The 25,450-nt window shown below is 35.3% G+C and overlaps 1 protein-coding gene across 1 annotated transcript in view; it reads left to right on the top strand.

Moving 5' to 3' along the window:
- The window catches only part of AGL (amylo-alpha-1,6-glucosidase and 4-alpha-glucanotransferase), a 63,531-nt gene that overhangs the window by 28,830 nt on the left and 9,251 nt on the right, over positions 1-25,450 (top strand). The window contains exons 18-31 of the mRNA XM_006197354.4: positions 275-399; positions 488-600; positions 713-847; positions 3,246-3,376; positions 6,153-6,289; positions 6,551-6,684; positions 7,611-7,786; positions 10,741-10,843; positions 14,419-14,644; positions 15,984-16,095; positions 21,288-21,423; positions 22,448-22,560; positions 23,364-23,575; positions 24,777-24,874. Coding sequence (XP_006197416.1) covers positions 275-399; positions 488-600; positions 713-847; positions 3,246-3,376; positions 6,153-6,289; positions 6,551-6,684; positions 7,611-7,786; positions 10,741-10,843; positions 14,419-14,644; positions 15,984-16,095; positions 21,288-21,423; positions 22,448-22,560; positions 23,364-23,575; positions 24,777-24,874 — 1,951 coding nt within the window. The remainder of the gene's footprint in view (positions 1-274; positions 400-487; positions 601-712; positions 848-3,245; positions 3,377-6,152; positions 6,290-6,550; positions 6,685-7,610; positions 7,787-10,740; positions 10,844-14,418; positions 14,645-15,983; positions 16,096-21,287; positions 21,424-22,447; positions 22,561-23,363; positions 23,576-24,776; positions 24,875-25,450) is intronic.

The raw sequence follows: 25,450 nt of genomic DNA, 5'->3' as shown, positions 1-25,450 counted from the left end.
TTTATGCATTGCTCCCCAGGGATAAGCCATTATTGCTTGATAAGATCTCTTTTCAAATAAAGCTTTGTTAATTAAGTTGTGTTTAAAAAACAAAAAACAAAACATTGTGTGAAAATTACCATCTCAGGTAGAAGTATCTACTTTCTGACTTTTTTTTAATTAACTGATATTTCATGTTCAACTTTAAGGTAAATGATTTAAAACCCCTTTACCAATTCTTTACTTCAGACAATTTAATGTGAAATTTTGTTAATAATTTTTATAATATTCCTAGGTAAAATTGAAGAAGTAGTTCTTGAAGCTAGAACTGTTGAGAGAAATACGAAACCTTATAGGAAGGATGAGAATTCAATCAATGGAATGCCAAATATCACAGTAGAAATTAGAGAACATATTCAGGTATTTGAGACTCATCTTACTACTGCGTTTCACATTTTAAGGGCATTAGAATTATTTATTGAACGGTTTTATGTAATTGTTTTTCAAGCTTAGTGAAAGTAAAATTGTTAAGCAAGCTGGAGTTACCACGAAAGGACCCAATGAATATATTCAAGAAATAGAATTTGAAAACTTGTCTCCAGGAAGTGTTATTATATTTAGGTATGTTAATAAGAGTTCAAACTGTTGACTTTACTTATATTTAGTTTACATACCTATTAATTTTGAATAAATTACTCCTAAAAATCAACCATATTTTAATTAATGTTTTCAGAGTTAGTCTTGATCCACATGCACAAGTCGCTGTTGGAATTCTTCGAAATCATCTGTCACAGTTCAGTCCTCACTTTAAGTCTGGGAGTCTTGCTGCTGACAACTCAGATCCTATATTAAAAATTCCTTTTGCTTCGTAAGTATACCTTTATGGAGATCTGCCACTTTAAGCAGTTTTGAGAATCCTCTGTATCCTTGGGACCAGCAGTATGGGCATCACTTATTATTAACATTTTCTCCCATTTCTCTGTCATTTGTGTGCGTGTATACATGCATGCTTTCTCCCTCATGTGCTCTCTAGATAGACAGATAGCTGGGTGGGTAGGTAGGTAGATAGATATACATACATGTATACATATACACACACATGTACATATCCATCTCTGTATGTACATGTCTCTATCCATACACTGACACACAGTTTTTCTGAACTATTTGAGACTCAGTTGTATATATCATACTTTTTACCACACCATTTTTTAATGCCAATGTATTATTCTAATATCTGACTATACCATAATTTATTTAATCGGTCTCCATTTTTTGGATATCTAAATTGCTCCCAATTATTCCCTATTATATGTGTCTTGGTATATTCATCTTTGCGTAAATCCTTAGTTATTCCCTTACTAACCATTCCCTTGCTGGGTGGTACCATATAGTACTGAAGAGTATGGGTTTTGAAATTTGGGGCTGGGTTAAACTCCAGCTTCACCACCGTCAGTATGATCTTGGACAAGTTATTTAGACTTTATTCATTTCAGTTTCCTCATCTGGAAGATGGGGCTTATAATAGTTCCTGCCTCTAGATTTTGTAAGGATTAAATTGGATAATGCATTTAAAGCACTTAACACAATTCATGGCACAAAATAAATGCTCAATATATGATACCATAAGTACTAGGATAAATTTCCAGGAATGGAATTTCTGGGTCAGACTGTCTATATGTCTGAGGCTTTTAAGACTGCCAAATCCAGAAAGATAATATAAATTAATATTTTCAGCTCTATGTAAAAGATCCCACTATCCCATATCCTTACCAATACTGAGGATATATTATAACTTAATGTTTAAGAGCATAGAGAATGGGACCAGACTACCTGAGTTTGAATCTAATTTCAGATGCTTATTAGCTGTAAGAAGTAAGACCTTGGCAAATTATCTAAGAGATGTAATTATAGTGACTCTCAACAGTGTTTGACACATAATAAGTGATCAGTAAGTGTTAACTATTACTAGTTAAATTGGTAAATATAAAATACTTTAAAATGATATCTAAATTTATCTTAAATATTAATTAAGCTAATTGTTCATCAGCCATTTGTATTTATTTAATGAAATGTAATTTTACATATTAGCTCATTTTTCCATTCTGTTCAGTTGTCTTCATTGTTTTATAAGAGCTTTTATTAGTAAGGATTTTAACTCTTTTAAATCATACTTAGACGTTACATTCTAAAAAAAATATGTGATGAAGCAGTTTTGTGTTTCTGTGGAACGTTTATAAAATGCACATTCCTTATCAGAACCACTCAGGTTATCTGGGGCAAGGCCAAGAAATCTGCATTTCAGTAAGCTCTCCAGGAGTTCACTGGCCGTATGTTGAAAAATACTGCACTGGAATGGAGTTGGCACTGAGACTGCTGATAGAGACGACTCACTCTTGACTCACAAATTGCAGAGGAAGGGTCAGTTCCAGCTGTGAGGAGGAAGGCTAGCACAGACAGAGGGAACAAAGCACAGCTGAGTTTTCTAAGTTGAGATAAAACTAAAAGAGAAGAGAGTGTATTCAAGAGATGTAGCCAGTAGTATAAAATGAAGTCACCTGAGCAGTTAGCAAATGAAGTAGAGTTTCAGTTGCATTCAGTGTGGTCGCTTACATAACCTCACTAACTGAGCAAAGAGAAACCAAGGCCATGATAGTGAGACTCTTCCTTCTGATCCTTATAAAGAAGCATCTTTATCTAAGAAAATCTGGTTTCTTGAATAACCAAGCTGAAGAATAAGGCAGCCTGAGGAGAGGAAAGAAGGAAAAGGAAAGAAATACAGCATTTGAGTGCTACCTGATTTCTAAGGGGTTAACTGTGACTTTTGATTGTCCTTTTACTGGTCCTTGGATGATTAATTTGAGTTTAGGATAATTAATATAAAAGTGTTTGATGGCGCACCTAGGAGAATATAAAGGAGGGAAAAACCTTAAGTTAGAACTAGAAAGATTAAAAACACAGATTTATAAGATAAAGAATATAGCAACCAAAAGATTTTTCCAATGTACTTCTAATTAGTACTATTTGGCACTTGATTATTTCCTTGGTTTGAAAGAAATGTTACTCCTAATTGAATTGTTAGCATGTTTGTCCTTTAATTATTATTTATAATGTATTTTGTTTATAATGTATAGTGTAATGCTGAGTTCCTAAAACATACATTGCTAAAACATTTTATGGTTATGATTCAGATTTTCTTCTTCATTTTTGAGAACAAGTAAATTTTCAGTATATTTACCCAGTTTTCTTTATTTTCCAATTTTTAGTATTGCTTCTAAATTAACTTTGGCTGAGGTAAATCAGGTGCTTTACCGATGTGAATCAGAAGAACAGGAAGATGGCGGAGGATGCTACAACATACCAAACTGGTCATCCCTTAAATACGCAGGTCTTCAAGGTGAGCAAGTATAAGAATGGCTAAGCTTTCCAGGGGTTTTCTTAGGGTCTTACGGTGTCTTCCTTATAGAAATAAGACATGGTCTCAGAGTTCGTCTGCTTGGGTTCAGATTATGGCTCTGCTACCTAATCATTGACCTCTGGCAAGTAACTTAAATTCTCTGTGCCCTGATTTCTGCCTTTACAAAATGTGAATAATATTGTCTAATTTATAGACTTTTATGAGGATTAAATGAGATTATCCATTTGGGTTCCAAATGGGACTAGGTTATAAACATATTCATCTTTTTCATCTAATTAGAAGTATCTTTTTGCTGCATATTTCTTTTATCCTACAAAAGGAAGTTTTAGTAAAATATTCTGTAGTTGTAGTTGCAAAGTGGGATACAGGAACTAAATATTAACTATCAGTCTAATTCATTTGGTTGGTAATATTATCTTAGATTTTTCTCTAGGAAATTTGATTTATTGCACATGTATTCCTGGTTCATTTAGTTTCCCACTTGCCAAGCCTCCTTTTCAACTCCTCATTTCTTTGTTCATCTAAACCATCTTTAAGGGCCAGTTCTGTTCTTACATCTCTTATTGGCCCATGGAACTTATTGCCTTATTTCAGAAATTTGTGTAATTTTTTTATGAATCTTTATTATTGTGATTAAAAAATAGGCTTTAGAACCACACTCCCTGGGTTTCACTGACTACTATATAACTATGTGGTAAATTCTGTGGCTCAGTTTTCTCATCTGTAAAATGGAGATAAAAATAGTACCCACCACAGCAGGTTACTGTTACGATTGAATAAGTTAATACATGTAAAGTACTTAGATAATGCTTAGTTCATAGTAAGTGTTCAGTGATTATTAGCTTGAAAACTCCACTAAGTAGACTGTACCTTGAGAAGGAATAATGTTTGCATTTGAGGGGATTCTTGTTTTTAGCTTTCATATTTCCTACAAAACCAAGCATATAAGAAGCTCTCAGTAAAATTGTTTAAGACTTTTTGTGCTTATAACTTTTTTTTTCTAAAATATTCTCATTTTCAACACAAAATTTTCTCTGCTGTGAGTAATAAACAAATGTGTATGTTACCAGTCTTAAGCAGATCTTGCTGAGCTGTTAAACTCCTTCTACTTAACTGAAAAAACCACACTTTAGTGAATTTTTTTTCTGGCCTTTATGTTTCTTAAAGTTAAGTCTAATTCTTTACTGATTCTCTTTACCTTCCCATGAAATGATCTTTCTCATTCTTTCTAACTGTAATTTCCCTTACCTGATTTATTTTTCAATCTCTGCCAGTCCCTTTTCCCTCTGGCAGTTTGATATTTCCAGCAGTCACCTGATATTTCCAGCAGGCTGTTAATAGCAGCCTCAGATTAAATTACACTTAACCATTTCACTGACATTTCTCTCCTCTACCTCTTTCCTACTTCTTGTAACAATATATATTCAGTCATGTTGGAATCCAGGAATCCATTTTTGGTTCTGCCTCTTTCATCCTCAACATTCAATCAGTAATTATGACTTCTAGATTTTTTTCTGCATTCTCTTTTGGCATACCGTCTCCTTTTTATTTCCACAGTTACCATCCTATTCTGGGACTAACTTCTGTCAGCAAAGCCAACTAAGCAGTTTTCCAACCTCTTGACACCTCTTCCACAAATCGTGCTATCCCATTAGTCATCAGACCTGTCTTCAAAACACTGCTCCATCATGTCACTCCATTATTCAATAAGTGGAACTAACATTTACTGAGCAGTATTCCCTTCCTTGATAATGCTGGCACATTTGTAGAATATTATTTTATACTGTCTTGTTTTCTATCCTTTTTTATGTTTTGAGCTTTTTTATGTTTTGGCACATTTGTAGAATATTATTTTATACTGCCTTGTTTTCTATCCTTTTTTATGTTTTGAGCCTTTTTTATGTTTTGAGCCTTCCCAAAGATTATAAGCTTCTTGAGGGAAAGGACAATCTCTTAAATTTATATATTTATTTTTTAATTTCTCAAAACATGCTATATACACAGTAAAATTAATTAAATTCTAACTAAATAAACGCATTTGAATGAAGTGAGTGAAACCAGTATAATTTTTTAAGGTGGAAATTATTACTTTATTGAGTACTTAAAGAAGTGCTATTGCTCTGTCGTTGAAATAACAGAACATGCTGTGTGCACACAGGAATTCTGATGTTTCCACTTGAGTATTATTTGAGGATAGGCCTGTGTATCTCATTTTGATACTTCATTTAGTTCTGAAGACCTCCTATTATATTTCAAAGGTCCTTTCCAAAACAGACTTTATTCTTATTGTCACTGTAGGTGCTCTTGCTGTCTCTGAAACCAATTCTGTGATTTTCTTAAATCTTGCCTGAATATTAATATTTCATCACCACCTTTCAGCTGTGAAAAGACACAGACTTAACAGTTCTCTTCCCCCAGATGCCTTAGGGCAGGGAAGTTATGCCAGTCTCTTTTGAATGTTGCAATATTAAAATCCGAAAGAGCAAGACCAGCCCCAGAAGACAGGAATCCTGGTAAAGCTCTGCATGGCTCCTGTGACAGCAGGCCCCTTCAGTATGCCTTTGTATCGTGGTCTAAGCCAGTGCTGCCACACTCATCTCCAGCTGTGGAAAGTGCCAGCGTGGACTGTGCAGCCATATGTCTGCCTCTCTATGTGTTCACCCCAGATCACTAGAGACCAGCAGCAGCCCAGAATATGAGAACAAATTTCCTCTGCCAGTGATGAAATTTGCATGATATTTCTCTGCATTTTCAGGATTAATGTCCGTATTGGCAGAAATAAGACCAAAGAATGACTTGGGGCACCCCTTCTGTGATAATTTGAGATCTGGAGATTGGATGATTGACTATGTCAGTAATCGGCTTATTTCACGATCAGGAACTATTGCTGAAGTAAGTAAAGCTATGTTCTAGTCCCCAAAAAAGGGCACAATACAAACTGTATTACCATGTATAATACTTGCATGTGTTCTGATTTAAAAAATTGTTTTCTAACCTGTAACATTTTCCTCCCTTCATAGTCTTTCAGTTCTAATAAGTGAAAATCGGTTGATAGATTACTAAGTAGTAGAGTTGCATGTTGGGATTTAGCTCTTAAAATACACCCAGCCTGTAAACACACCAGATTAACTTTTAAAATTATTTTTATAACAGGTTGGTAAATGGTTGCAGGCTATGTTCTTCTACCTGAAGCAGATCCCACGTTACCTTATCCCATGTTACTTTGACGCTATATTAATTGGTGCATACACCACTCTTCTGGATGTAGCATGGAAGCAGATGTCAAGGTATATCCAGCAAAGCTTGAGTAAATAGGCATGTTTGTGTAGAAGTCATATACGGAGTCAGTTTATACACACTCTTAAAAGACCTGAACATGAAGGAATTGTCGTACGTGCATAGAGCTGAAAAAGTTGATAAGTAGATAGTGAATTTATTAGCATCCCTTAACCCAGAACATACAAAAACAAACTTAGATATTAAAATCTATTCTATAAAGCTAAAAAACATGTTGATGGGAAAATTTAATCGTTTTATATTCTCTGTTTCTGTTTATTCCTTGACTTGTTAAGTTAATGGATATAATTTTTAGAAGATACATATACTTTTCTTTTTCTAATTTTTCATCAAGAGAAGAAATATTTTGCTATGAAGAAATATTTTATTATGAATAAAATTTGCCTTTATTGGTGAATTTCCCTAAAATGAAATTGCAGGTTGGAATGTACCAGTGAAGAACCACCAAATTGATTTGCACATAGTCTCTGAAAGAACAAAACTTCAAACCTACCATTTGTGTTCCAACAGGCTGTTTAAAGCCAGCTAGAAATCTGGGTGAAATGAAAGCAATTCTGACATCTTAACCAAATTGAAAATGTGGTTTATCTGATATTAGTGTTGTTATACACTATACTATATACAGAGAGACTTTTTTAAGGGAAGAAACCAAGTAAAATAATGTTGCTAAAAATTTTTGAATCAATAGGTATACAATTTCAGTTACGCAAGATGAACAAATTCTAGAGATCTGCTGTACAATGTTAGACCTGTAAATAACAATATTGTATTGTGCTGTTAAAAACCTGTTAAAGGAGGTAGATCTCAAGTTAGGTGTTCTTACCACAATGAAATATTTTAAATAAATAAATGAATGAATAATAAAAATGTTTGTATTTTGACACATAATATTTTGAACTCCATCACTTTTTTGCAGCTTTATTCAGAATGGTTCTACCTTTGTGAAACACCTTTCACTGGGTTCAGTCCAGATGTGTGGAGTAGGGAAATTCCCTTCCCTGCCACTGCTTTCACCTGCACTCACAGATGTACCATACAGGCTGAATGAGATCACAGGACAGAAGGAGCAATGTTGTGTGTCTCTAGCTGCAGGTAAGAAATTATGTACAAGGTTAAAATGTGTAAGTCAGCGTTATTCAAAGAGGAAAATGATTATTTTTAAAAAACTTATGATGTCATCTAAGATTCTATGTTACTGCCTAGTAACATTTCATAAATATTCACTTGTAAAAGTAATAACCATGTTTACTATTTAATTATCGCTGTGCACCAGACATGTATTTATATGCATTTTTTATTGTTGCTAGTCAGTCCTTTTCTTCTGCATGTTTATTTTTTCCAACTCTTAACATTTTGCATTTTTTAATCAAATTTGTTTTGCTACCCTTTTCCCATTACATACTTTTTTCCCCCAATTTTAAAAATTAACCTAATAATTACCAAGAGATAATCTAAAGGTCCTCTGCAAGTTACAAACACAAAACAAATGTTAAATAATTTTTATTATGTTTCTAACTGCAGTCAAATGCTTTCTCTATTGGTATCATTTCCTACAAGTAGATTTAGAACCTGAATCAAGTAACAAATCTAAATATAAACAAAATGGCTTTTGTTTCCTTTTTAATAAATTTCAAGCTCTTTCTGGAAAGTATTTAATATTTGAAACCACTAAAGTTAAGAACTTTCCAAACTAAGTTGAAAACTACCAAATTACAGGATGAAAATAATAGTGTTATCTGTGTGATTTCCTGTTTACCCTTAAATTTGCATTTGCTCAGACCAAGAAAAAAGACTTAGTGGGACCCAACAACTAAAAAAGAAATTAACTTTTTATTTAGAACGATCATATGACGCCTTTGAATGTTTTAAATATATAATTGTGTTTTAGATCCTCACTCAACTATTTTATCTCCTGGCGGTACTTTCTCCTGTAAATCCATGCAGATAGTCATAAAACTGAACAGGACCATTGTGGAAAAAAGTTAATATGCAGAATTTGATTTTAAAGCCTATTGTTTAGAACCCTATTACATAAAATAGTGATCTCAACATTTTTTATTATTCATTGCTATTGTTAAACACTCTCAAAATAAATATGCCGATATATTGTAAATGATACACTGATGTAAGTTATGATACTTGGTATGCTTACATATCGGGTACAATATAAAACAAAAATAGACCTGTAAAAAGGTAAGTTTATAAATATAAATAGATGTTCTTTTATTTCCTTCTCACATCCCAAGGGAATTTTGTATACTCCATACTAACAGAATATAGGACTGTCCTCAGATCTGCAGATAGATTTTTGGGAGTTCATTTTTAAACAAATACAAAGGCCAGGAAAATCTACCTTTGGTGACAGTGGTACAAAAATGTATAGAATTATAAGCTTTTATAATAATTGACAAGGTAGAAATCACTCAAAAGAGACATGATCTATAAGTCATGCACTCTTAGAGGTCAAAAAGTTAATGCAAACATTTCCACACATCAGTGCTAGAAATTTTATAGTTTTGATTTTTTAACAAAGACTAACCACCCATATTTTAGGGCATGCCAACTCAAACTCACCTTTGAATGTATCTATCCTTACAATTTATACAAGGTGTTAAGCAGGTTAAAGTACCAGGATGTCTGTGCGGCTCAGAGTGCTGTGTGTGTATGTGCTAGCTGCTGTCCTCCATATCGTCATCAAAATTACCATCAGCAACTGCATGTAAACTGCACATATCAACACATAAAGTGTTCAGGGAAATTTGGTGTCATTATTTGGGAGGCAATATAGAAAGAAGTGTCAGATGTTACCTTTCGTTCTGATCTTTCTTAACAGAAGGTCATAATGTCTCTCTCCAAGGCGAAGACCTAGTAAGCGGAAGTTTAAACTGTGAAGTATTGCCTTAATTTTTGTAATCTTAGTCAAATTCTTTCACCTCTCAATCTACCTTTTATAATTAATCTTTCATTTCATTCACTTAGTAAGTCTTTATAGTGAAAAGCTGTGTACCAGTTACAGTTTTCAGTGATGCACTTTGGTAAATACGGCGAACGAGGTTTCTGTTACCATGATTATTATTTTCTACTGGGGAGAGACTTCATTCAACAAACCAGAAAACAAACAAGATAATGTCAAATGGTGTTAAATGCTTAGAAAATAGTCATGAGTGGATGCTGTGAACATTTTATTTATGTCCTCAGTTTTCCCTTCCTAAAGTACTATTACATTTATTCTTTAACACAGTTTTTTTTTTAGTGAAATGCTAATTTCCATTGCTTTACTTTCCTACTGATTATTGGTTTTAATACAAGTACAGATTACAATTGTGTTTTTTTCATGATTTATAAGAAACCAAACTGAATCTAAAAGTAAAATTTTAGACTTTATCCATCATTCACCCTATTTTATTTCAAGCACAAAGGGCGCAGTTACCTAGAATGTTCAAGTTATTTGGCATCTGAAATCCTTGTTTTCATCTGTAAAAACTGTTTCTGGCTAACAAGCTGTAATGGTTTTAAGTTGTTTTAAATTAATGGGAAATTTTATAATAAAGTAACTCTAGAGTGATAGGTTAATAAACAATTATGTATCATTAAGGTAATCATCTCATATTTAGATTAATTTGTTGGCTTCAAATTACAGGTAGACCCTTTTCAAATATATCATTACAATTATACTAAATGTTTCTTTGAATGTTAAATATTTGACCTCTGATTTTAATCTTTACCTTTAATTTATTAAAAGAATGTTTATCTGTGTTTAAAGACTTGCACATTCAAATCAGTTCAGATAAGCATCATTCTGTAGCATTGGTTCTTAATCTCTTTTAGGTGACAAATTCCTTTGAGTCAGATGTGATTATGGAACCTCATCACACAAAGGTTGACATAAGTATAGCCATACAATTTGAGGATAATTTAAGAGGGTTTGAACACTCTTTATAGCTCATCCTTGACCCCCAAGTTTAGAGCAGCCCATCTGTAGTAATGGAATTTGTAGGCTTGTGTATATTAAGATTAATATGTTACTTTGTTGTGTTTTCTGCTAGGCTTGCCTCATTTTTCTTCCGGTATTTTCCGCTGCTGGGGAAGGGACACTTTTATTGCGCTTAGAGGTCTACTGCTGATTACTGGGCGCTATTTGGAGGCCAGGTAGGAGATCTCTGAAAAGTTGCAATGCAAGTTTATATCTGAATGTTTTTCACATGCTCATCAAACTTTCCTTCTTGTCCATCTATTCGCAACAGTTGGGAGGTATGTTTTCCTTGCATGTGTTTTTTATTTTATTTTTTATATGTTCATTTAATAGGGTCGTAGAATTTCAAACAAGTGAAAATCTTTGAAGTTACTAAGTTCTAGTCCTTCATGTACAGATCCTCAGCATTTGCTACTTATTTTAAGTAAAACTAAAAAATGTATAACTGTGTCACTTACATTACTCACTAAAAAGTAAAATTTCCGTGCCTGAATTAAGTATAAGAACTCAGATGAACTTTTAGGTAAAATTTGAAAGTCTCCCATTTTTTGTTCTTCTATAATGAAGGTATTGCCGTCTCTTTGATGGAGTCCTGTAGAAAGAATTATAATACCAGGTTTTCTTCTTTTGGTTTTCAGACCTCATAACCTTCAGTTTTAGGTTTTCTAGTCTTAAAATGATATATTCTTTTTTTTAATTAATTTAGTTTTTAATTCTAATTAACACCTAAAGATTGGATATAATAGCTTCTTCCTGTATAGTAGATTTTCCCCTTTTCATAATCCTGTTAGTGAGTGGTGGTGGAAACTTCAGCCAAACAAACCTGAATAGTAAAAATATTAACCTCAAAATTTTATGATGGTCCTTTTGACCCAATGAAAATGGTGTTTTCTTATGTCACAATAATAGGAGAATTTATCAGAGATAGAAGAGAAAGGCACTACAGCAGTGCTCTACAGTACTCCACAAATCAACAGTATCACCATCATCTGAGAACTTGTTAGAAATGCCAATTCTCAGTCCCTGTGAGGGGCCTCCTGAATCCAAAGGACGTGAGTTGGACAGAGTTGGCAAGCAGAAATCTGTATTTTCACAAGGGCTCCAGGTGATTTTCAGCAGCCTAAGACTAAAGTTTGAAAGCACTGCTCTACAAGTTAAAACTTGTAGCATATGATACATTATATACTATATATATATATCAAATAAATATATAATACCTTTGTATTATATAATATGTATATATCATATAATACATTTATATGATACAAGATACCATATAAATACATAATACATATATATTTATATGATACCTTGTTTTGATGTCACCAGAAAAATAACTGGAGGTTTGCGTCTTCAAATGATAAGTTTTATTTTTAGTCCTTTTAAAATTGGAAATTTCTAAGTGAGCATCTGAAAGGCATTGCATTCTTCCCTACTAACCAAATATAATAAGACCTTTTTCTTGTTATGGGGCTGTAGAAATTTGGGAGTCTGTGTGCCTCTTCTGCCCCTAAATGACCATGGTTAAGAAGTAGAAAGTGGATGGCCAGAAGCATAGTATAGTGCTTAAGAACTTGGGTTTGGGCCAGACTGCCAGGTTATAATCTTTGTTCCAGCTGACAAATTATTTATTATTTTTTATTATTATTATTGATTTATTTTTCATGCTCTCTGTAGAATGGTATAGTAATTAACCTTACAGGATTTTTTTGAGGATTAAAAGAGCTAATACAGTTAAAATGTCTAGAACGGTGTTTGCCACATGCTAAGCATTCCATAAATGTTCATTTTTTAAGTAATTATTATTTTTCTCATTGTTTTCTGAGCTCCCAATTATCACTTCCAGGCACTATCAAAATTTCTGCTTCTTAATTTTCCATATGACTGTCCAGATCAAGCGTCAGCAGGCTGCGACCTGTCACTTGTTTTGTATGACCTTCGAGCTATGAATGGTTTTTACCTTTTTAAAGATAGATGTACAACTGCATGACTATGCTGTACACCAGAAACTAACACAACACTGTAAATCAAATATACTTCAGCTAAAAAAAAGGGTCACTAAGATCCCATCCACCTTAAGCTATTCCATAATTAGTGCAAAATTTAAAAATAAAGATCTTTTATTTTTAAAAAGTCATTAAAAAAAGAATAAGGCATGACTGAGACCATATATGGCCAACAAAGCCTAAAATATTTACTGTCTGGCCCTTTACAAAAAAAGTATGCCTATCCCTAATCTGGATGATTCCCAGGGGATATTGTGTTTGTTAGGGTAGTGCTAGCTGCAGTGAATTATAAACTCTTAAATTTCAGTGGCTCTTCACAAACGAAATTTATTTCTTGCTTCCGGTCCTATACGGGTGTTCAGGAGGCAGCTTTGCACATACAGATTCAGAGATACAGGCTTCTTCCTCTTAAGGATATACCATCTTACAGGGCCTCTGAGTTCTCTCCAGTCAGCTGGCCGAAAGGGAAAGAGCCTGGGGAGAACACACCTGTCCCATGCACTTAACATCCGTTGGTTCCATTCAGAGTGTTTTGCCATAGAACACAGTCATCTGGCCATAGCCAGCTGTCAGGTAGGTTGGGAAATGCAGGAGCGCCATTTTGGTGGGCACGTGGCTATCTCTACCACAGATCATTCCGCTTCCTCCCTCTGAAGAGCTGATCATGGACAGAGGACTTTTTATTCAACTTTCACATGTGTATCGTGTTCTAGATAGTTAAGATTGCTAGCACTCTGACCTCTTATTAATCAGAAGTGTCACTGTCCATACTAACACTTTTGTACTGTAGAAAATAAAAAGTTCCTTTTACACTATTATTTAAGAGATGGGCATTAAACTGATACATACAATTAAATTTCTAAATGGTTTGGCTAAAAAGCACTGAGGCGGAGAAATTTTAAATGACTTTTCCAAGGTCATACAGATAGCAATGCTGTATTTTTTTCATTTTATTTTTTTTTTGAAGTGTAGTTGATTTATAATGTTCATTTCAGGTGTACAGCAAAGTGATTCAGTTATACATATACATACCTATAGATATATATTTTTCCAATTCTTTTCTGTTACAGCTTATTATAAGAAATTGAATATAGTTCCCTGTGCTATACAGTAGGTCCTTGTTGTGTGTCTATTTTATATACAGTAATATGTATTTGTTAATCCCAAACTCCTAATTTATCACTTCCCCCCACTTTCCCCTTTGGTCACCATAGTTTGTTTTCTGTGTCCTTGGCAACACTGTTTTTAAATCTGTCTTCTTATTTCTCAGTTTGATACTCGTTTTAGAATGCTATGCCATCTTACAAAGTTGTCATTTGGTATATGATTTTAGAATAACACTTTAAAAAATAAAATATTCTCCACCAGTTTTTGAAAATGAATTATGTTTTTCAAGGTCAGTTTTTGCCCATTTATTTTCTTACATGTTTGTTTTATTCTTGGTGTCTGCTCTTTAAAATAATAAAGTTCAGTTCTTACTCAGATTTTGAAATACCCAAGACTGAAAAAACTATACCAGAGAGGGCAAGTCACACAGAGTGTTAGAGAAGAAGACGGAGCCGGGGTCAAGGTTTCGGACTTTCACAGTGCCTGTTCTACGTTACAATCACTTTCTACATGAAAATACAGAGACATAAGGGCAGAAGAGAGATGCATCCAGTGGTCACCAAAAGTGAATTTCTTGTCTTCAGTTTTTTAAGTGGTTGTTTTCATGTCAAGTGATTCACCTGATTCTGTTGTTTTAGGAATATTATTTTAGCATTTGCGAGTACCTTGAGGCACGGTCTCATTCCTAATCTCCTGGGTGAAGGAACTCATGCCAGATACAATTGCCGGGATGCTGTGTGGTGGTGGCTGCAGTGTATTCAGGATTATTGTAAAATGGTTCCAAGTGGTATAGACATTCTCAGGTGCCCAGTTTCCAGAATGTACCCTACAGATGATTCTGCTCCTTTGTCTGCCGGCACACTGGTAAAGATCATTTCTTAAAATAATTTTTTTCTAAAATGTGACAATGAGCGTGTATATGTCCATGAATGACTGAAAAATTGTGCTGAACACTGGAATTTGACACAACATTGTAAAATGATTATAAATCAATAAAAAATGTTAAAAAAAATAATTTTTTTCTTGTAAAATGGCTTTTAGCTTCTAATATAAAAATACGTGTAATTAGGAATCTGAATCTTAAGCATTCTTCATATTGGTATTTCTTTAGCACCGCTGATATTATGAGAAATTGCAGAGAAAAGACTTACTCCTTGCCTAAAAAGCTTGCAACATGGTAGAAGAGGTGATGGGTATATTGTATGGGCATTGCAGAAAGAGGTGTATGGGAAGTGCTGTGCAGTATCATAAAGGGAAGAGAGATGACCTAGTAGGTGGGTCTCAGGGAGGACCTCAGAAAGTAACTAAAATTCCACCTAAACTGAACCTTAAAAGGCACGTAGGATTTCAGCAGAGGTGAGGGAAGCTGTGGGAAGACATTAAAGATGAAAGGGACAATGAAGTGCAGGTGGATTGCAGCACGGTGTGGGGCATACTGCTCAGTCTAGCTTGGCTTTTTGTGTGGGGCAGCTGCAGGGAAGTAGGAAGTGTGGAATGGGCAGCCCAGGTTGTGGGGAACATTGGCTGCCAGTCCAGGGAGTTCAGAGTTTATCTTATGAGCAGTGCAGAATGAAGAAACATTTTTAAGTGTTTCTTTCCCGGTCAAGAATGTACAGGAATGTTGTCTTTTTGCCGCTTGTGATCTGCCTTTATGTTGTAGTTTGTTATAGAGGTGTGAGGGGCCTCTAAGCTACTTACAGGCTTGTAGATTGATGTCCCTATGATGTTTACATCATGAAGTATTCAAAGAATATTTGTCCAAAACATTTTTAACCTAAAGTAAATTACCATTTTAGTATATAACGTATCCCCATTGCTACATATGTGGATGAGTTAGAACAGCAATGCTGATTTAAAATTCAGATTTCTGTATAACAAGCTATTTCATTTATTAGCTGAACTTTTCACTCTAATACAAACTATGCGAGCTCACAAGATTTGTTTTCATATGTCAGCAAAATTACAAATTACTTCATGTCACAGAAATGTACAGTCAAAACTACAGTCTGTTAATTATTCATATGCCAGATTCATACTGTATTACATGATGTATAGGAGCTGCTTCTTTCCCCCGTTCCACCCCTTATCTCCATTTCCCCTTAAGGGAAAATATATGTTTTCACAGCACTTCAGTTGTGGGATGTGGGGGAAGATAAGAAAATGTAATTTCTAATAGAGGTAACGTTCATTATGTCTCAAACAGGATCAGCCGTTGTTTGAAGTAATACAGGAAGCCATGCAAAGACACATGCAGGGCATACAGTTCCGAGAAAGGAATGCCGGTCCACAGATAGATCGGAACATGAGGGATGAGGGTACGTAACTTTCGGTGCACAGTAAGGGTTTGCCGAGGAGATGAAATTAAACCTTCTCATGGTTCACCACCTAACAGATAGTTATTTGTGTGTAACACTTCAGAATATAATAATAAAAAAGATGAAGAGAGTTTCTGATCTCACCTGTTTGAGTTTCTAGAGGAAAGATAAAATGCCAGTGTGAAAGGCAATTTTGGAGGTTGCATTTAGAGTCATAATAATAATTGCTAATAAGTGAAGTGCTTACTCTGTGCCAGGCATTGTGCTAACTACTTTCCTTGTATTATTCCCATTGAACACTCCCAGGAACACTGGAGATGCATTACATTATTCCCATTTTTACTGATAAGGTGACTGAAGCAGAGTAGCTTGCTCAAAGTCTCACACACACACACAGCAGCTAAGTGGCTGAGCTGAGACTTCACAGTTTGTCTGTCTGTATAATCTAGGCTCTTATAAAATACTTTTTGTAAAGAGGTTTATTCGTATACAGAGTTAAAATAGACATACTTTTTTAACCTCTTTGTAGTTCATCATATTCCTATTTTTATGGCACACCATTGTCATTAGCCAATGCAAGGCTAACGTTAATTTATTTCATTTTATTACCCATTCCCGTTAGAGACATTCCAGTGGGTTTGTTATATACTTACTATTGTCTTGTGAAACATTTATTGCTGTAAGTGCATGTAGACTTTAACTTTTTTTTTCATATTCTTTTTCATTATAGATTACTACAAGATATTGAATATAGTTCCCTATGCCATATAGTATAAACTTGTTGTTTAGACTGTAACTTTTACTTTTGAAAGAATTGGGTACTAATAGAAAGTTACAATAGTGATACATGAGAGTATCCTGAACCCTTCATCCAGCTTCCCTTAACAAAGGCATCTTATGTAACTGTAATACAATATCAAGATCAGGAGATAGACATTAGCATAATACTGTTTACTAAGCTATGGGCCATATTCCATTTTCACCAGTTTTAGTTTACCTCCTTTGTGTCCGTGTAGTTCTGTGCAGTTTTATCCCCTGTATAGCTTCACATAACCACTACCACAGTCAAGATACAGAACTGTTCCATCGCCACAAAGGTCTTCCTTGTGCTACCCCTTTATGTCACTCCAACCATCCCTAATCTCTAGCAGGTGTCAGTCTGTTCTGCATCTCTAGTTTTGTCATTTTGAGACTGTAGATAATGGAATCATACAATATGTATCTTTTTGAAGTTGGTTCTTTCACTAAACATAATTCTCTTTGACATCCATCCAAGTTGCTGCATTTATCAGTATTTTATTCCTTTTTATTGCTAAGTAGTATTTTCTTTTATGGATGTATCATTCATCTTTTGAAGAACATTTGGGTTGTTTCCATTTTTTTGACCAATACAAGTAGAGCTACTATGAACATTCATGTACAGGTTTTTGTGTAAACATAAGTTTTCATTTCTCTGGGATAAATGCCCCAAAACATGGTTGGGTCATATGGTAGATAAATGTTTCATTTCATAAGAAATTGCCAAACTATTTTCCAAAGTAGTTGTACTATTTTATACTCCCACCAGCAGACCGGACAGATCCCGCTTCTCCACGTCCTTGCCGACACTTCACGTTACCACTTTTTTATTCAGCTGTTCTGATAGTTGTGTAGGCCACTACTCACTGTGGTTTTGATTTGCATTTCCCCACCATGGTGTCCATGTCCCCTCTTTGATGAAATGCCTGTTCACGTCTTCTGCCCATTTTTTAATTGGATTGCTGTTTTGTTTTTTGGGTTTGTTTTTTTTTTTTACTACTGAATGTGTGTGAGGTAAAATACACATGTTTACTATTTATCTTTAACTTTTGCCATTTTAATTATATGTCTTGATATGTGTCTGTTTGAGTTTATCTTATTTGGGACCCTCTGTGTTTCCTGTACCTGAATATCTGTTTCCTTCTTTAGGTTTGGGAAGTTTTCAGCCGTAATTTCTTCAGATACATTTTTGATCCCCTTCTCTCTCTCTTCTTGCAGAACCCCTCTAATGCATATGTATTATCCCATAGATCTTGTACATTGCTTTTTTTTTCCCTGTCTGCTGTTCTGCTTAGGTGATTTTCATTATTCTACCTTCCAGATCATTTATACATTCTTCTGTGTCACTCAGTCTGCTGTTCATTGCTTTTAGAGTGCTTTTTATCTCAGAAATTGAATTGTCATTTTTGATTGGGTCTTCTTTATATTTTCTAGTTACTTGTTAAAATGATCCATACTTAAATTGATTCTCTTTCTTAATTCCATTAGCATTTTCATAACTAACTCTTTGAATTCATTGGTTGGTAGACTGATTATCTCTGTTTCCTTATTTTTTTTTTTCAGGAGTTTTCTCTTATTCTCTCAGTTGGGAGTTTGCTACCTTTTTATTTTACTTAACTTTCTCTGTCTCTGTGAATGCAGGTGAAAGAGTTACCTATTGTGGTCTTGAAAGGATGTTTTTATGTGGGAGCCTCCCAATGTAGACCACATGTGCCAGATGTCTTTGGTGTGAGGGCTGGATTTGATGTGGACACCAGCGCATCTCTCCTCAAAGTGTGCTGGCCACTCTCATCTTGACAGGAGGTGTGGTTGGTGCTGTCGGAGCTAGAGCCTGTGCAGAGTGTGAGGTGGGACTTCCTCTTTGCTCAGTGGCAGTCGCTGCTCTTCCTAGGGTGAGGTCTGCTCCCAAGTTGCTGGAGCAAGTGCCCTGAGGGTCAAGCTCAAGCTGGCTCTGTTCCCTTTATGTGTTTATTTTACCTTCTCCCCACGCTGGGGCCTTTGCCCCAAAGGAGGGGAGTGTTGTAGTAAGTGGGACCTGTGCACTTACAGAGGTCCAATGAGCTGCCGGTGTCAGCTTCTACGGCTCCACTCAGACACAGCCCAAGGTTTCATCTTTTTCTATTGTAATCGTCCCAGATCTAGCGCAAGGTTATGGCATGGAGTGGGCAGGGCCAGAACGTTCGCTCAAGCTGGTACTGGGGATCCAGGCATCATGGTTGCAGGAACTGAAGCAGCTTCACTCCCGTCAGAAGTCTGGGCTGCTTCTGTGGCACTGTTTGAGTAAGCACCAGCAGTGACCCCCACCGCCCCACCTGGATCACGACCCAGGCCCCTGGGCTCCTTCTGTGTCCCTAGATCAGCTCTTTCTTCAGGATCTGGCTGTCACAGATCTACTGCCAAGGTGTGACGTGGAGTGAACAGGGCTGGGGTGTTTGCTCAGATCAGATTAGGGAGCACAGGGAGGCAAGCCAAGGGTAGACCTCTCTCTGCCCCGTCTAGTGGTAAGCCAGCACCCGCACATGCCTCTCAAGTGCAGTCAAGGCTTTTCAAGCCTTTCCATCTGTCCCAGCCATTCTCCAAGCAGCCAAAGAGGCTTCTCTTCTCCATCTAGAACCCCAGGATGGGAACAGCCAGTCTGTGGCTCAACTCTCTCACTCCCCAGGGTGAGTGTCTGACCATGTGATCGCCCTTCTCCTCTTACTTCCCTCCCAGGGCACAGATTCCGACCCAGTGCTTTTCTTCTCATCCTACCTCATTACGTGGGAATCTTTTTTGCAGCCTTGGTTATATAGGAGTTCTTCTGCCAGTTTCCAGTTAGTTTTCCATGCGAATCGTTCCACATGTAGATGTATTTTTGATGTGTTTGGGGGAGAAGTGAGCTCCACTCCACATCCTCTGCCATCTTGATCCCCCACCAAGGGAATCTTGTTTTCGTTTCTCACAGTATATTGGCTATTTGAGGTCTTTTGTGTTTCTATACAAATTTTAGAATTATTTGTTCTAGTTCAGTGAAAAATGTCATTGCTGTTTTAATAGGAATTACATTGAATCTGTAGTTTGCTTTGAAAAAATGGTCACTTTAACAATTTAATTCTTCCAGTCCTTGAGCACTATATTTTCCATTTGTTTGTATCATCTTCAGTTTCTTTCATCAATGTCTTATAGTTTTCCAAGAACAGGTCTTTTACCTCCTGGTTAGATATATTCCTAGGTATTTTCTTCTTTTTGGTGCACTTGTAAGTGGGACTGTTTTCTTAATTTCTGTTTCTGTTAGTTCATCATTAGTGTATAGAAATACAACAGATTTCTATATATGAATTTTGTGTCCTGCAACTTTACCAAGTTCATTGATGAGCTCTAGTCATCTTCTGGTGGTGTCTTTAGGATTTCCTGTCTATAGTATCATGTCATCTGTAGACAGTCACAGTTTTACTTCTTCCTTTCCAATTTGGATTCCACTTTTTTTCTTGCCTGATTGCTTCCAGTACTTCCAATGCTATGTTGAATAAAAGCAGTGAGAGTGGGCGTCCTTGTCTTGTTCCTCAATTTAGCAGCAAACTTTCAGCTTTTCACTGTTGAGTGGGATGTTAGTGCTGGGCTTTTCACACATGGCCTTTATTATGTTGCGATCCATTCCCTCTGTGCCCACTTTGATGAGCGTTTTTATCATAAATGGACATTGAATTTTGTCAGAAGCTTTTTCTGCATCTGTTGAGGTGATCATGTGATTTTTATTCTTCAATTTGTTAATGCAGTGTGTCACATCAGTTGAATTATAAATACAGAACCATCCTAGCTTCCCTGGGATAAATCCCACTTGCTCATGGTGTGTGTTTTTCTCAGGTTGAATTTGGTTTGGTAATATTTTGTTGAGGATTTTTGCATCTTTGTCCTTTTTCTCTGAGTTATTTTAATTTATAATTTTAATTATGAAACATCTCAACCTACAGAAAATAATGTAAATTATGCTTTGAACCTAAAACTGAAATTAGAAGATATTAACATTTGGCCATGTTTTTTTCAGATCTCTCTTTACTCAGTCATTCTGTTTGGGGGATTTATTCATTTTGATTTATGTAAATCCCAGTTCATTAATCTCAAATGGTATAAAGAGTTTTCCATTATGTGAATAGACCCCAGTGTTTATCTGTTCCTCTTCTCAGCAGTTATTTTTCTTGCTAATACAAGCAGTGTTGCAATTAATATTCTTGTATGTGTGTCTCTGTGCACGTAAGTGAGGGTTTCTGTAGAGTATCTGTCTAGAAAGGAAATTAGTATGTGGCAGAATATGCACGTCTTCAACTTTTAAGGTCTTGCCAAATTGCTCTGCAGAGTAGTTTCCTCATTTATTTATTTCTTTTACATTTTGTAAATGTTTTATTTTTCTCTTTTAGGTTTTAATATAACCGCAGGGGTTGATGAAGAAACAGGATTTGTTTATGGAGGAAATCGCTTCAATTGCGGTACATGGATGGATAAAATGGGAGAAAGTGACAGAGCAAGAAACAAGGGAACCCCCGCCACGCCGAGGTAGTGTTGATTTGACAGTCCTTATGTAATTATGCCCTTTGTAAAGCCACATACTGTGGAATCTTGCGTTCTATTAACCATGAAGTCTTTATATGAAATCAGTCAGAATCTTCCTTTCTCCCACTTCCTCTTCCACTCCCCCCTTTCTCTCCCCTGATACACACAAACACAGCCCTTCTAGCATAAGTCATCTAGTAAAGCTGTCTGTTCCCTTCTGTAGGTTCTCGTAGGTTGATTCCCTATAAGCACCTCAAAGGAAAGTTTTATGATTCCTTATCCCAGTGGTTAAGACATTTCTTTGTAATCTGAACTGCTTTCATTGTAAGTTTTTCTTTTTGCTTATCTTTTGTAAATATAAAAAACAACCAATTGTCCTGTCTTTTATGAAATCCTTTTATTTTCTGAACCTCTTTTCCCCTAACTTTTTTTATCTTTTACCTCATCATTTCTTTTTGTGATTTGCAATGCTTACTATAGTCTCAAGTCTGGAAAACAGTTTTCTTATTCCAAATTTTATCTTCGATCAGAATTGTCAAAAAAAAATGATTGAATAATAGTTGTCATTACAGGTTTTGCAAATTCTTTTTTAAAATGTTTTGGTAAATTATTAGGTCTTGTACTTCCTTTCATTTTCCTTGAATATGAACTTTCAAATTAGGATTAAATTATGATGTTCCCCTTCCCTGGCTTTCTCCGGTCCTGTATCCCACATTTTCTCTCTCTTCTCTGGTACTCTATTCTGATTCCTACTGCTGCCTCTTTCCAGCAGCTATTTTCTTTTACTCCATAATTTCCACTCTACTTCATAAAATGTTTTACAAATATGTTAAGACAGTAAGCAATGGCAAAATACTAAGAAGAGTGATTTCTTATATTTGCAATACACATTCGTATAAAGTGAGGCTTTTTATCATCATTTTATAATACATTAGTTATGTAATTCATCAGGTTTGTTTACTGAATGCCCTGTAACTAGTACTTAAATTACTTGTAGTCACAGAATAAAATTTATTTTTAATTTTAGAGACGGCTCTGCTGTGGAAATTGTGGGCCTGAGTAAATCTGCTGTTCGTTGGTTGCTGGAATTATCCCAGAAAAATATTTTTCCTTATCATGAAGTTACAGTAGAAAGACATGGTAAGCTACTCATTTTCTTTCCAAAGAAACTCCAAATGTACTGTGTATATTCTTAACCAATGTAATCATCATTTGACTCAATGAACTAATATTAAAAAACTCTTAAGAGTGAAAGGAAAGACAAATCGTTCATTCACTGGCATGCAAAGTGTAGCAAACCTGATTACTAACCGTATTTTTATAGTAACTTTGAGCTGAGATATGAAGAGCATTGTGCTTATTTTTTTTCCTCAGTTTGACTGTGAGCAAGTTACATTGTGGTGAAAAATTATGAAGTCTTTACCTCTCTTTTTCTAGAACAGTGCTGTCCAAAAGACGTAATTTAAGTCACATACATAATTTAAAATTTTCTAGTACATACATTTTAAAAAGTTAAACGCAACAGGTGAAATTAATGGTATTTTTTATTAACTCAATTATGCTAAATATTATTTCAATATGTAGTCAATATGAAATTATTCATGAACCATTTATTTGAGGGGGTACTAAGGCTTAGAAATACAGTGTGTATTTACACTTCTGGCACCTCTCAATTCAGACTAGCCTCCTTGCAAGTACTCAGTAAAGATAATTGTATCAAATGTAAGAGTGATCCAAGTGATCTGGGATCGTTTGCTAGAGTCTAGTCCTTTTTCGCTAATACAGTGAAAGGTAATTTTTAATTTCTGGTTAGTGCCCTTCAAAAGACCCTGACACCTTCAAAAAGTGGATAATTTATTGACTAAATATTACTTTTTAGCTGTAACTAAAGGTGTGGATTTCTGTGAATGCTTAAAACTACCAAGTTGTTTATAATGTTGCAGGAAAGGTGGTGAGAGTCTCCTATGATGAGTGGAACAGAAAAATACAAGCCAACTTTGAAAAGTTATTTTTTGTGTCAGAAGACCCTTCAGATGTCAATGAAAAGCATCCTAACCTGGTGCACAAACGTGGCATATACAAAGATAGCTATGGAGCTTCAAGCCCTTGGTGTGACTATCAGCTCAGGCCTAATTTTACTATAGCAATGGTTGTGGTAAGTGATTTATTATTTTCAAATTTCAAAAATGTTATTATAGGGTTTATTTAGTTCTTTATTTCCACCCCAGTGAATTTATTTAATTGCTAAAAAGTGCATTGTATACCACTAGTTCTGTATGGTCCTTTCTCATGAATAAAGCATCACGCATATGACCCTTAACCTGTAACGTTCAGTATCAAAAGAATATAAAGCAACAAATGATGACGAATGAAGTTCTTCCCAACGTTTTTCACATCATAACACTCATAGAAAATGATGATACTTGTATAGCCCTCAGGGCTAGAAGGATTAATTTGCTTGTGCCAGATTCACCTGCTTCAGTTAGCCCCAGGCCCCGCCCAGCTGCCGTGAAAGCTGAGGGCATCTGTACACCTGCGCCGTGACCAGTGCCTCAGCACACCAGTTGGAAACCTGTGGACTAATGAACTAATATGAATAGCTTCAGTTCACATTCTGTTTTCTTTGTTGTATTGCTGTAATTAGTCCTGTCCAGCCAAAAATTCTAGACTCTCCTTATTTAATCTGTACTGAGTCTAAAAATAAAGTACTGTAAAGTAGAGAAGGTACATGTTCTTCTGTGCCTGCCTAGATGTTTCCACTTTGTCAAAAAGAGTATTAAACATAGTACTATTAATTAGAGTAGAAAATATACAAAGGTACATAAAGGTAGCTTTGGTTCAGTGTGCACTTGATTTCCGTTAACCTTTAAAATTAATACACATTCTTAGTCACCAGGGCTTCCCCTCTTTGTCCATATCGCAAGTGAATTACTCATGCTATCGGAGTGCAAATCCTTCTGTATTTTATTATGACCCTAAGGGCAAAAAATGAGTTCCAGATAAACTTAAAGGAAGCTATTGAAAATCTTCTGAAGAATGAATTAGGTGGGTTTAAATGTATTCTGCCTTCATTGTCGCTGTGACAACTTCCTTTTGGGGCTAGTGTGCTTTCTTGAAGTGGCACAAGGAAACAGACACCTCAAACAGCTTTCCTAACCTCTAAAGCCAAGTTCTGTACTTTCAAGTCGGCCTGATAGGATTAGGTCTGATTAGGTGTCTACATTTTAATTGGCCCACACTGTATTTAAAAATTGTTCATTCTTTTTCCAAGTTTATCAATAGTTTATGTTCCAGTGTCAGTGGAAACTCTCTTTTGTGATCTTAAAAATTTGTAATTTGTTTTTTATACTCATTAGGCCCCCGAGCTCTTCACTGCAGAAAAAGCATGGAAAGCTTTGGAGATTGCAGAAAAAAAACTGCTTGGTCCTCTTGGCATGAAAACTTTGGATCCAGAGTAAGTTGGAGTAGAAATATTAAGAATGTCGTTGTGGGAGGGAGAGTATATAGCTTAGTGGTAGAGTGTACACTTAGCATGCACAGTCCTGGATTCAATCCCCAGTGCCTCCATTATAAACAAACAAACAAACCTAATTACCTCCCCCCACCAAAAAAGAATGTTGTTGATATTTTATTGCGTCCAGCCATGATTTTTTTGCCTATCAATAAAATCTATACAATTGCATTCAAACTGAATTTTTAAAAATACCTTCTCTATCTTCACTAAACATCAATGTTCAAAATGCCTTTTGCTTGTCCTATAGTCAATAATCAATAGATGAATTTCAAGTTTATGAAACTATTATGTCATAAATATTTTCTAATGACTATTTTTTCTGATTGTAAAAGTCATACATGACTACTATGGACATTAGAGTTATAAATGTATCATCTCCTTAGAGACAATCTTTATTTTCTAGATTGTTACCCCTAGTGGTTCCTTCCATATTTCTAAATAGTATGTGTTTGCAGCCATTTCTTGATTATTTTAAATATTAGATATTATTTGCTTACTTCTTGTGATGACAGATAA

Source organism: Vicugna pacos, chromosome 9 (genome assembly GCF_048564905.1).
Source record: "Vicugna pacos chromosome 9, VicPac4, whole genome shotgun sequence".
Classification (NCBI taxonomy): Eukaryota; Metazoa; Chordata; class Mammalia; order Artiodactyla; family Camelidae; genus Vicugna; species Vicugna pacos.
Note: the sequence above shows the minus strand (reverse complement) of the source record. Positions and strands in the feature narration are given on the sequence as shown.